This window comes from Montipora foliosa, chromosome 5 (genome assembly GCF_036669935.1).
Source record: "Montipora foliosa isolate CH-2021 chromosome 5, ASM3666993v2, whole genome shotgun sequence".
In the NCBI taxonomy this organism is placed as follows: Eukaryota; Metazoa; Cnidaria; class Anthozoa; order Scleractinia; family Acroporidae; genus Montipora; species Montipora foliosa.
The window spans coordinates 41240004-41252738 of record NC_090873.1 but is presented as its reverse complement, the minus strand read 5'-3'; the positions used below and the strand labels follow the sequence as shown (position 1 = coordinate 41252738).

The following is a 12735-nucleotide window of genomic DNA, read 5'->3' as shown; positions in this document are numbered from 1 at the left end:
GTAAGTCAGCCCCTCGATGAAAATATTCCCAAAAATTAAATTAGGTTACTGTGTTTTGTCTGGTGCCGTAGCTAAATAGAGGCGAAAAGTCCCTTTGTCTAAAACGATATTATTCACGACCAGTTTCCCACAAATTGAGCCTTGACTAGCTGTCGTTAGATAAATTAATCTCAATTCAGATTTTTCAATCTCGAATACTCCTGTTGTAGATATTTCTAGTAGACGACAAGAGTTTATGGTCATCTGACAGAGAAAATGAACAAAGGATGATACACGTTTTAGGAAGCTCGTCTATCCAAGGACTCCAGGTTTCTTGGAGCATTTTGAGGCCTCCACTTTCCTTTGAAAGAGCCTTGCCAGTAATGAATCTTGATGCTTTCTTCTTCAACTTCCAACACTTGTCCAATTACTGGAACTTTAATTGTCGCAGTTATCTAGGTGAACTGCGGCAAATGTCCCCAATGTAATTTCGGAGAAACAGTTTTCTACAGTCAGGACAGGATTTGCTCTTTGTGCTGCATGGAGGTACATACCTTCCTGTGTAAACCTGAAACAGCAAAGCAAGGGGTTTACCACCTATATATCTTCGTGTTGTGTCCAAAAATGATAGCAGGTTATACTGATGAGCACATCTGGAAACTCTTTAACTAAAGACATTTTGCTACTTAAAGGCTAATAGCTATCTGCCTGTACTGGTTTTCTGTAGTTAAAGGGAGATTACCATGCAGTGCCTGAGTTGATAGCTAGGTGACATGCAGTAATCGACAGTAAAGTATTTCTAGAAAACAATTAACTGAGTTTTGAGGGTAACCAAACTTTGTGGAACTTACTGAGTGGGTCTGGTATGGTTTCGTTAAAGCGTCCTCAGTTCATCTTGGACCGGGACCAAGGTCACGGAACTCATTCTGCCAGTTATAATTCAGTTATATGTAGCACCTTAACCCCATAGGTATGACCTATGTTGTTGCTGTCACATAGAATTTTTTTTTTTTTTTTCCGGTGGCATTTGTTTATCCAATTTGTGAACACTTAGGCACAAATGTTTGCTGAAATCTTTCATGTGTCGTCTTGACAAATTATTTTCGTAACGTCTGTTTAAAAGGAGGAGAAATGAGTGGATCGCACGATTTGTAAAAATGTTTATTTTCAGAAGGACGACAAATCACACAACTGTTTAATTAATCATGATTTCGCTTGAGCTTCGTAATATCATGCACGTTAACATACATGTACTTGCACTAACAGATTCTCGCGTGACTGACCCATTTGCTGACGTTACGCTGTCGGATGTCGAGGAGGCAGCACCAGAAAGTTCACTTATTGAGCTGAGCGACGATGACATTGAAGTTGATTGAGAATCATGATAGCTAAAGAGACTTCTGCGGAGACCGAACAATGAGTTGTTAGTCCTGGGCGTACGTGAACCGAACAATGAACAGTTACAATTTATACGCTTTAATATTTTGTCATGTTTTGTTGCAAAATAAACTTTTTACTTATTGAAAATAGTGAAAATTTAATAAGCGCCCAGCCTCGAATAAGCGCCCACCTCAAATAAGCGTCCACCCTGAAAGTCCAAAAATTAAATAAGCGCCCTGGGCGCTTAATCGAATAAATACGGTACTTATTAATGTTTTTGTATTTGACTACCCTTGTTTTGACCTCTTTTGTCAATCAACCCTGGCTTAAACAAGGACACTGCCTATAAAAGGGATAGCTCCTCCCCCCCTTTGTCACGCAAGTGCCGTTTGCACGACTGTATTCAATATGGCGGCCTGAGTGAGCAAGAAGAAGGGAACTCACTCATATTGAACAAGAGGCTGTAATGAAGTGTGAGCGCTTCATTTTCCGTGGAAATTTGTCAATCCTGCTTATAAAAGTAAAAATAACTTCAAGTGCAACTGGTTTTTGTTCCTGATACAAAAAATTAAAAATATTGGTACTCAGAAATTTGAATTTGGCGCTCGTAACTGTTCCTCCAATCGCGCGGTTTCGGTACACGTACTAGGCTCCACGCGCTCGTCTCTTCCTATCCTTGAGCCTTCAGTTTCCCAAGTTGAGGTTTTTCATAGTCGTGTCATGCTCAAAGCTTTTGATCCGAACAGGTTCCGAAGAAAGTCCGAACAACATAAAGGTTTCGATTCATGGCGGACGACAGTTGCGGAAGGAACGGTTTGATTTCTTCCCCCGTCTTCCCCCATGAACCGAAATACTTTGCTGGCTACGCAATTGCTTTTTTGACGTATTTAACTTCTCCTTTTTCGCCGTGAGTTTTTCGTTCCACCATGTCCGATTTTACTTCAAAGAAAGCCAAGGTAATGGATGGTCGTCCAAGAATTCGACATAGCATACAGCTGGAAGTGGAACCTGAAAGTGAAGGGCGTTTGCAGCGCGTCAAGTCTCAACTCCAGCACGTGAAAAGTATCCTTCGTATCACAAGCCGGACACCGATGGGAAATCTTCTTATGATTGAGAAATTGTTACAGGTTTTTCAAGAGTTTGGGCAAAGTGGAAGTATGGGAAGGCAAACCCCTTTGTGTTCTTCGTCGAGTGAAGAACTGATAGGACAAAAGTCCCGAGCACGCGATGTTGACATTCAAACAGATATTCTTCCTCCGTACATCTTGGCTAGTGGGGAAAACACGACGGGATGTTTTGACATTCACACACCTAGTAAACCGATGGAAGATTATTTTATTGCATCGAACGATGCCTTACAGCGCCTTGTGGCAACCATGGCTGGTTACGACGGTAATTGTCCTTTGTGTGGGTTTACGTTAGATTTACAATCTTTTGCCGTGCAAAAGCATGGACACACGGCACGAATGAGCATCTCTTGCATCGCTGGTCATTATGTTCGATGGTACTCAAGCAGCACTGTTGCTGGAAAATTTACAGCCAATTTGAGGTGTGTATTACCTGTCTTTCTTATTATTATTATTATTCTGTTGTTTTCTTTTTTTTCCCAGGCTCAGTGGTAATTAATGTGCAGGTTTATGTTGCAAGTATTCATCAGTTTCCTTGCATTATTAGGATGGTTCATGGTTTCACTTGTTCGGGTCTAACAGAGACCCAGTATATAAATTCCAGCCAGGCAGCTCGCATTGGCCATGTGGAACAGCAGTATATCTTCACTGGTAACATTATGCTTATTTGTGTGTTCACTGCTTCCCGAATACCCCGAAATTTGTCCAACCATCAAAGTAAAATGCAATTATTATTGTGTTATATCATCTACACTGCCCTCCAGTTGACCTTATAAATGAATAATAATTTATTATTCAATTGGGGCAGTGTTATTGTGTTTTGTCAGATAGTCTTCTACACTTTGTTTGGACTGGAGAGTACATTAGTTTTGTAATGATTGTATCGCATAGTTTGTTCTTCATTTTTTCTTTGTCAGTTCATTCTTCTTTGGGGTACAAGGATGCAGTAAAATGTGTCTATGAAAGAAAGTTACTCGAGGCTCGGACAGAGGCGCAGCAAGATCCTCAGTATTTTCTGCATGGTGATGTTAGTAAATTGTTTAAAAAAAAATGATCACAACATTGTTTATCTTCCATGTGGTTCTGTTGGTGTGTTACCAAGATGACCTTTCCATTTAAATTCTTGTGGTTTGTATAAGACCACTAAACATAATAAATTCGGGAATTATGTCTAGTAAAAAGGTAGATGAATATTTTTTAATGAAACCATGTTGTCTTGCAGTGATGAGCGCAAATTTCTATTGCGTCGAGAAGCCTGAAAAATTTCCCGGACTTCAACGGGATTTGAACCCACGACCTCACGATACCAGTGCGATGCTCTAACCAACTGAGCTATGAAGCCACTGACGTTGGGAGCTGGTCACTTCTCAGTTCAAAAAATTTTTCAGGTTTATCGACGCAATAGAAATTTGCACTCATCACTGCGAGACAACATGGTTTCATTTGATTTCATACCCGCAGTGCAATATATGATGTATTTCATATATATCTTTCACTCATAATTTTTTAAACTTTGTTATATATTTGTAAAAATTGAGTGAAAGGCGCTTTATTATAACAGTGTAAATTACTTTTAACATTGTAACATCATTGATATTAGAATCTTTCCTGTCTTCTCCATACATTTACATGCATAACTGCTATATAGGTCATCATAACTGATGCACGACATGATTCTAGCCGTGGAGCCCAACATACGACAGTTTCAGCATTATCACACAGGTAAACTATTTTTGTCTGATAGAAAGAGTGCAATTCAACCTTTCACTACTGTCATATTTTTGTATAGTAATCACGCAGTTCTTTCTAAGTACATGCAGATATATGTTTTCTTGTTTACATTTGCAGCAATAAGAAGGTTGTATACAGTTTAAACTGGTCAAAAGAGGACATGAGTGCAGCGGCATCAAGAGAAATACCCATGACCAAACAAGTCATAGAATCTTTGGCAACCCTTGGTGAGGCCAAAAAAAAAATATTTATCGGCATCCTGGTGGGGTTCACCTTGCTACTTCTGGTATCAAAAACTATTATTATCTTTGTTGCTACTATTGTTGAGTAATAATGTATTTACTATTATGTTTGAATGTATATATCTTCCTGTGGCCATAATCCACTGAATAGCACTCAAAGTGACTCCTGATCTTATGCGAAATTTTCCAGTTTCTGCATGACTTGCAAGTAGAATCTTGATGAATGTAAATTATATGATCCATATCCAATTTATAATGTTTTTAAGTGACTTGTTTGCTGTTGTACACACCCTTTTTTACATGCAGGTCACCGGGTCGGTGAAGTGGCACATGACTATGTGCCAGGCTTGAAACATTGGTTTAGCACTAAGGGGATAAAAAACTCTTACGACAGTTGGCATGGTATGTTATTACATAATCACCCCTTGTCAATCCCACTTGTCGATCTCACTTTTTCCTATTGTTTATTTCTTTATTTTTATGAACTTTTTTTTTGGGGGGGGAAGGTGGAAAAGGTGTGAAGAAAGCTATCCAAAAGGTAGCTAGTGGTCTTGTTCGGGATGCAGAAAAAAGTTGGTTTGCAGAATTGTCAGACAAAGGTAACATGGATGACTTATACCATAGAAATTGTGCACTATTGCTTAATTAATCTTGCATTATATTTGAGATTTCGAGGAACATCTTATTTCAGTCAAATGTACAAAGACACACATCTACTATGGGATGAAAAATTGCAATGGTGATGCTGATGTACTGAGGAACTATATTACCAACATAGTGGATCATTACCAGGTACTATCTCAATTATTATCATAACTCAAGTTACTTGCAAGGGAGTGTTATTGATCTTTACAATGGATGATTTAACGAGTAAACAAGATTACTAAAACTAAAGTTCTTGTACAGGGAAACCATACCAAATGCCACCAAGACTCCCGCTGTAAAGAAGATGGCTATGTTTGCAGCAAAAAACCTCTTGTCAGTGAGAAAGCTATCGCTGCATATAGGAAAGCTGTGGAAGGCACCACAGTATTCAAAAATGCTGAGGATTATGTTTTGGTAATATTTAACAACAGTAATGGTGTAGTGTTTTAATGCAATTTCAAGATCTGCCCTATGGCTTGTCAAGACATATTCATTGAGTATGATAAGCCTGCAATTTCAATAAATAAATGACAAAAAGATAATTTTCTATGCTTGGAGTATCACGGAGATGGGGTTGTGGTGGAATGGGGGACAACGCTTGGAAAGGGTGGGAAGTCATTTACAATTGGATAGTTAACAAAGTTCAATGATGTCTGATGCTGTTAAAAAAACCTTTTTTTTTTGGCCTAGTGTCGTGATACATACTGGATTGAATCACTGCATTTGGTGATGCTTATTTACACCCCGAAGCGCATTCATTTCAGTCGGGCAGACACATATGACATGCGAATACAGTTGGCTATTCTGGACTGGGTAATGTCTTTTTATCATGAGTATACCTTTTTTTATATATTAAGTAACATTAGAACAACAGAAAACTGACTGTATATTACTGTTCTTGCGAGAACTCTCCTGCAGTAGTGCTAATGTTTGACACTTGAGGTAGTATTTCATATCCAATTTAGAGAATGGTTGTTGTGCCGTTTACAATAGATATGGAAGTCTACAGTGAGTTCTAACTTACTAAGCACTCAGTCAATGTCTTGAAAAATACACAGATATACATGTCATCTGAATACATTGTATTTCTGTTGGATGGCATTCTCATTAATTATTTATAAATTGTACAATATAATTCAGACTCTAAAAGGATAATTATCATGGTTCTCTTTGACCACAATTTTATACGATGTATGTCACTTGAGTATTAGGCAAATGCAAGGGTTTAAAATAGTGTTACGTGCAACGTTATGTCCAATGTTGATGTGCAACAGAAAGTAACACTTCCTCTTGAATGTGTGTTCATTTGCACAGAATGAAAATGTGCTTCGGGAGGCATCCTCCTTACAGTTTTACCAAACAAGCCGTCAGCCAGACAGGATTGCCCCACACAGAGTTCTCACAGAAAAGACGTACAAGTTCAAGGAGGAGATCTGGGAAACATTTTTCTTTTCGTTGTAGATGATTTAATATCATTTTCCAGTTTCATTTCTTTTGTAGCAATACCTTACAATACAGTAACTTTCTGTAATGTGGGACACTATTTACCGTTTTCTAACTTAGGTGACAGAGGGTTTTTTTTGCGTTTCAAGTAATATACAACATTGCCTTCAAAGGAAAAGCCAGTAAATGATCAGGAAATACATGGTCTCTGGGGAAAAGAAGAGAACTGTAGAAGATGACCAAGCACCAATAGGGATTGCATTTTGCATAGCCACTAAAACGCTTGACCAGTAAATAGAACAGGGTCGTAACGAGGTATTATTTCTCGTAACTGATCCCATATTTCTACCCAAAATTTTGATCCCTATTCCCAAAAACGATGCCAATTTTGATCCCTGAACACGCCAAAATTTGAACCCTGATCCCTGCTGATTCCATAAAAATTACTGCTGATCCCGCCCTTTTTCAGGCCTTTGATCCCTGATCCCTGATCCCATATACCTCGTTACGACCCTGAGAGAAGTTTTATGCTAAATGGCCAGTTGTATTAATATTTACAGACTCCTGGGAGATCCTGGGAGAGTAAGTGTTATAAAATGCCATAGTAGGTGACTTATAACAGCCGTGCTTTCTATGAAAAACGGCCTGCAGGCTAAATCAATCTATTTTATTTTGTTACACGCAAAAAAACTCTAAAAGTATTGCAAAATTTCTCCTCGTAAATGGTTTGAACCTAGGAGTGATATATACAAGAATCTTCAGTTGTAAAGGAGACAAAGTATTCTGGAAGCAAAACAAGAAATCATAATTAAGTAAAGAACAATCGTCCTGGTGAGTGTAATCCGAGAAGGACTACACTATTAGAATGCGATGTGTTTTATTTCATATATGAAAAAAGTTTGGTGCCTATCTTGCTCATTACGAACGACGATGGCCTTGGTAGGGTACATGAGGAGGATTTGGCCATCGATTGCGAACGTCCTTTACAACACAGTGCGGCATAACTTCCCTAACGTCATCAATCATACACCCGAGCTCTTCTTTCCTCGCAAGGTAGGTGGGGTTTTCCCACAGCCCACAGTCTTTCAGAGTTCTCCAGAACCACTTGTAATCTTTGCGGCGTTTGGTGTGATTCGTTATCCTCTCCGCACCGCATCCCATCGGCTTGAATGCTGAAAGACTGATACACGGCGTCTGCAGGCAGAAATTACACGTCGAAACAGCGATTTCATGTTCTTCACCAGATTCAGCTGTAGGAGGTTGTTGTGCTGGAGGCGCGACTTCGCCCGACGTCTTCTTTCTTGGGAAGAGACGAACAGGTGTTGGTGGCGTAGGATCATCTCGCGGCACGGCAAAACGTTTGCGGCCTGGAAATAAAGGGATGTAACATTTTTTTTCGTATGGACGAACAGCAAGAAATTGGCGAAATTGTGCAACCACAGTGGAAGTATGCAACTGTATTAGAAATCTGCTGGAATTTTGTAATTCTTGCTGCTAGAAGTGCTATGTACGGTATAGACATTTTGTCCAGCCTCTGAGCATCAGAGTCAGTGAACATTTACGGTATTACTATACTAGTCAATTTTTATATATTCCGATGGGAAAACCTGCATACATGCGGGGAAGTGAATGAGTAATTAGATTTAGGCGGAAACACGACCCAGGATGACATAACCTCAGACTAAAGGGCATCAAGTTTCAAAGTGATGTTCGTTGCAAAGGTGGCGCGCTTTTCGAAAATAATATCGAAATAATTTTGCTAAGAAGAAAAACGGAAGATAACTGGAATCCTTTACAAAAGAATTAAAGAAAACTCCCTTGCACACTCAGTGCGAAGAGGATACGGAAAGGCAAATTACAAGACGAAATAAAATCTAACAAAACGGGAAAGAAAATCGTGATAAATAATATCTAACCTTCTCCAGATTGTACTCGTCTTATGGAAACCACTTCACAGGTTTCTTGCTGCCTAAGAAGACAGAGAATAGCATCCTGTTAATGCTCCGGTATCTCAACAGTTAACTACAATAAAAAAGAAAAGACAAAATGGTTTTCAGACAAGACACAAACCGGTGAGGTGAAATGAATATCTTTACAAAACAAAAATATAATTCGGCTCAAGTATTGTTAGTAAATGACCGTTGTACTCACCCTTACTCGTTTTGCAGCAGGAGATCCAAGCATTTTTTTACTCTTGTCTTCGTATAAAATCTGCAGGTCGGTGTTACTTTTAGTCGCTAGCCGTGATCCTTGGCCTACGATGTTGACGGGTCGAGGTCTCGAATGAACTGACTGACAGCTCGCCCAGTCCAAGGTTCCTTATATAGGCAGTGTCCGTGTTTAACGCCGTTATCATCGAAGAACATCTTTTCCAAATCCGGCCATTATAAGTGGTCGCACCCCTAATGTGACATCTTTAATAAACATAACTTTTATCCCATCCAACTTTTCTCTTTGGAAAACGTTCTTACAATCTCCTATTTTCTTATTTTTATCCTGAGATTTTCGCAGCATTAATGCACCTCGTGATAAGGATGTTTTTAATATTAAACCTTTTTCTGCTTTTTCGTGGCACTTCTGTTTAACAACACAATGTTGACTTTCTTGTGATAAAATTCACTTATTGTGGCTCCTTGAAAACGTAGATGTTCTCGAACAGAACTTGGCTGTAATTCTGATATATTAGAATCGAAATACAGAAATACTGTAGCCCCAACGAAGACATTGACATTTATCTTTACGGTGGCTGTCTTGCAAGCAGGTAGTGTCTGCAAACAACAACAGAGTGCCCTCTTTAGTGATTGTTATCCAAGGCAGCCTCGGGCTTCGCAATTAACGATTCGATTTGGAGCGTATAGAGCAAAAAACTACGCGGCAGGATTTTACGATTAATATGAAACCATGCAATTGCAGTACGTATCATTTTACCTTGAGTTTCGATGGCACTTTCTCCACTTGCTCCTCCTTGCGTCATTGATTCATGGGAATCTTCATCAAGTTCTTCTAATGGCCTGCAACCCATATCATCCTCATCCTCTTCACTTTCTTTCAAGCCACCCTTTTCAACATATTCCTCTGGATCACTTTGATCAGAGTCAGGAAGGAACAGTGAGCTGGATGCTGGGCTGATTAATTTAGCAGAAAGCTGTGATGTTTAATTGCCATTTAATGGAGACGAAAAGTCACTTTCCGAGTCCGGTTCCAGGCAATCGCAGGATGACGAGAAAGGAGAAGAAGGATCTGGATTTTCAAGTTCGCTACTTGCAAGATTCATTTGAGACAGTGTGGTGCGTTAACGCTCTAAGATAAGAACCGTGCGGCTGGACTTTGTGCGTATTTCACCGTTGCATGAATGTCGCCAAATGGAGTGACAACCGGAAATATCGTGAGAATATGCGGTTGAGTTTATGGTGACACCGAATGGTTCTTTACCGGTATGAACATGCAAAGACCTCAATTTTTTTGAGCGAATAAAAAGTAAGAAATCTTGGTCTGTAAGAGGTTACGAAATCGCTGCTTGCGAGATTCACTGGAGGCGATGTAGTCCGTTAACGTTAACGCTATCATAAAAGTACCGTACGGCTGGACTCTAACTAACAGTGCTTACTTTCATCGAAACATGGCGCCAAAGATGATGACAACCGGAAATATCGTGAGAATATGTGGTTGAGTTTATCGTGACACCAAATGGTACCTTACGATCAACATGCAATGACCTCAATTTTTCTTTTGTGCGAATAAAAAGTGAGAAATCTTCGTCTGTAAGAGGTTAGAAAATCGCTACTCGCAAGATTCACTGGAGAGGGTGAGGTGTGTTAACGAGTCTAAATCCGGTATGTTCGTATTTCCATCGTTGCATCCATGTCGCTAATGCGAGTGACAACCGGAAATATTGCATTGTCGATAATTTACCGATAGCTGAATTTATCCTGACACCAAACGGTACCCTTGCGGAGATGAACATGCAACATGCAATATTTGATAAACAAAATTTGATAAGCCGAAAAAGAAGTTAGATCTTTGATTCACAAAGCCCTCCACAGCAAGGAGAATGACCCATTCAATCTCACACGTGACACTGGTGACATCCATCGGTCATGACGCTGATAATCATGGGTGGGAATTTCTTCTGTCCTTCTGGCAGGAAAAAGAAAAACTTGAGAAGTAGGAAATACTAAACTTTGTTGAAGGTTTTTCGTAGCCTGGCGATTCATGTTTGGTTTTCAAAAGCATGACAAATGCTTAATGTCCAGAGGTAAGACACAGGAATCAGTTGCATTATATTTCTTCTTCTTGGAGCAAGGAATGTGATTCCTACAATAGATGTTTCCTGCGTAAATGAAACGACATTGTTTTCCGCCGGTACTTTGACAAATGAATTATTTGCAGTTATTCTACTCTATAGACGACAGTAAAATTTCGCAGCAAGGCTCTCAACATATAATACAGAAAGAATTTTTCGCAGTTATTCAAATGTCATTAACGGCGAAGTAGTAGCTCAATAACAACATACAGAGGGAAAATATGTCGCAGTTATTGAAATTTCAGTAATAGCGAAATAGCCAATAAACATAATAGAATGAAGGGAATACTTCGCAGTTAATGAAATTTCATTATCGGTGAAGTAGCCAATAACAATCATAGAATAAAGGGAATATTTCGCAGTTACTTGCAATTTCGTTAACGGCGAAGTAGCCAATCGCAGTAATAGAATAGAGAGAATATCTCGCAGTTATTTAAATTTCATTAACCGGGAAGTAGCCAATAAACATAATAGAATAAAAGAAACGGCTTTGCAGTTATTAAATTTTCATTAACGGTGAAGTAGCCAATAACAATCATAGAATGAAGGAAATACTTCGCAGTTATTGCAATTTTATTTATGCCGAAGAAAATAATCAACATAATAGAATAGAGAGAACAATTCACAGTTATTCAGATGTCATTAACGCCGAAGTAGGCAATCACAATAATAGATTAGGGAAGATATTTCGCAGTTAATAGACCGAATGCATAAATGGCGGCCAAAAAAAATATTCTTTTGTTTATGTGCTAATTAGCCTCACTAGCCTCGTTTGCATGGACAAAATACAAAGGAAAGGTTGCTTGAGAGCGAGGCTAGTGAGTCTCATTAGCACATAAACAAAAGAATACATTTTTGGCCGCCATTTATGCAATCGTAATAATAGAATAGAGAGAATGTTTTGCATTTTTTCAATTTCATTAACGGCGAAGTAGCCAATCACAATAATAGATTAGCGAAGATATTTCGCTGTGAGTGAAATTTCATTAACGGCGAAGTAAGCAATCGTAATAATAGAATAGAGAGAATCTTTTGCAGTTATTTAAATTTCATTAACGGTGAAGTAGCCGATCACAATAATAAATTAGCGAAGATATTTTGCCGTTAATGAAATTTCATTAACAGCAAAGTAGACACTCGCAATAATAGAATAGAGAGAATAAGCTATCTAAATCGACTACAAAAACATATAAAACAGCTGCTAACGACTTTTTTAGACAACCCGAACCATAAAACGTAATCATAAAAAATGAAACTGGTCTATGACGTAGAATCGTATATGCTTATGGCACTTCATTGCAAAGTATGCTCTTTTTTTTTCTTTGTTTCAGAGATGCTAAACTGAACGTTAATCTTACAAACAAAAACCAACATTCCTTTCTGGGAACTTGTATTCTATGTTTCATAACATGTATTAGCTTCAATATTCAGGTTAACTACAGTTAGTAAGTATTGATTTTGGGCTTCGAACAAATCTGTCCAGCGGTCTGTGTTTATGCCAAAAAGTCATTGAATTGTTTGAAAACCTCGTGAGCTTAAGTCAATTTTCTTTTTCATTTACACGGTTTGTCTGGGTATATTAAGTCAGTAAGACAAGTAACATGAGTATGAAACTGGATGTCAGTCCTCTCAAAATTATAGCTACAGCTGTGGCAGTTTCTATAACTGATTGATTGTTTTCAAGTGAATTTTCTTTTGCACGAAGGTCTACTTGATTATTTTCACGTCTTTGCTGTTTAGAGTTTTTATCCAATCTACATCATCCGGAAATTGAACAAAGTACCCGTTCAATTTATCGTAATCCATATTATTATATGGCAAAGCCAGTCTTGGGCAAATCCCAGCGCTCTGATTGGTTCTTTCTCGGTCGGGATTTTGCAGTACG

The 12735-nt window shown here is 38.7% G+C and overlaps 1 protein-coding gene and 1 long non-coding RNA gene across 2 annotated transcripts; one reads left to right on the top strand and one right to left on the bottom strand.

Annotated features, from left to right (window-relative positions):
* The first annotated feature begins 2178 nt into the window (after nt 1–2178).
* Nucleotides 2179–6582, top strand: LOC138003172 (uncharacterized). Its single transcript, XM_068849136.1, has 11 exons — nt 2179–2908; nt 3034–3137; nt 3404–3513; nt 4135–4208; nt 4335–4444; nt 4766–4861; nt 4966–5058; nt 5151–5251; nt 5366–5518; nt 5795–5917; nt 6419–6582. The coding sequence occupies exons 1-11, from the start codon at nt 2286–2288 to the stop codon at nt 6563–6565; spliced, it is 1734 nt and encodes a 577-aa protein (XP_068705237.1). The 5' UTR covers nt 2179–2285; the 3' UTR covers nt 6566–6582.
* Nucleotides 6583–6642: 60 nt separating this feature from the next.
* On the bottom strand, nt 6643–8885 carry LOC138003173 (uncharacterized). The gene is made up of 3 exons (XR_011123435.1): nt 8699–8885; nt 8464–8569; nt 6643–7914 (listed from the first exon to the last, which is right to left on the bottom strand). It is a non-coding gene; the product is annotated as an uncharacterized lncRNA (long non-coding RNA).
* Between the last annotated feature and the right edge of the window lie 3850 nt (nt 8886–12735).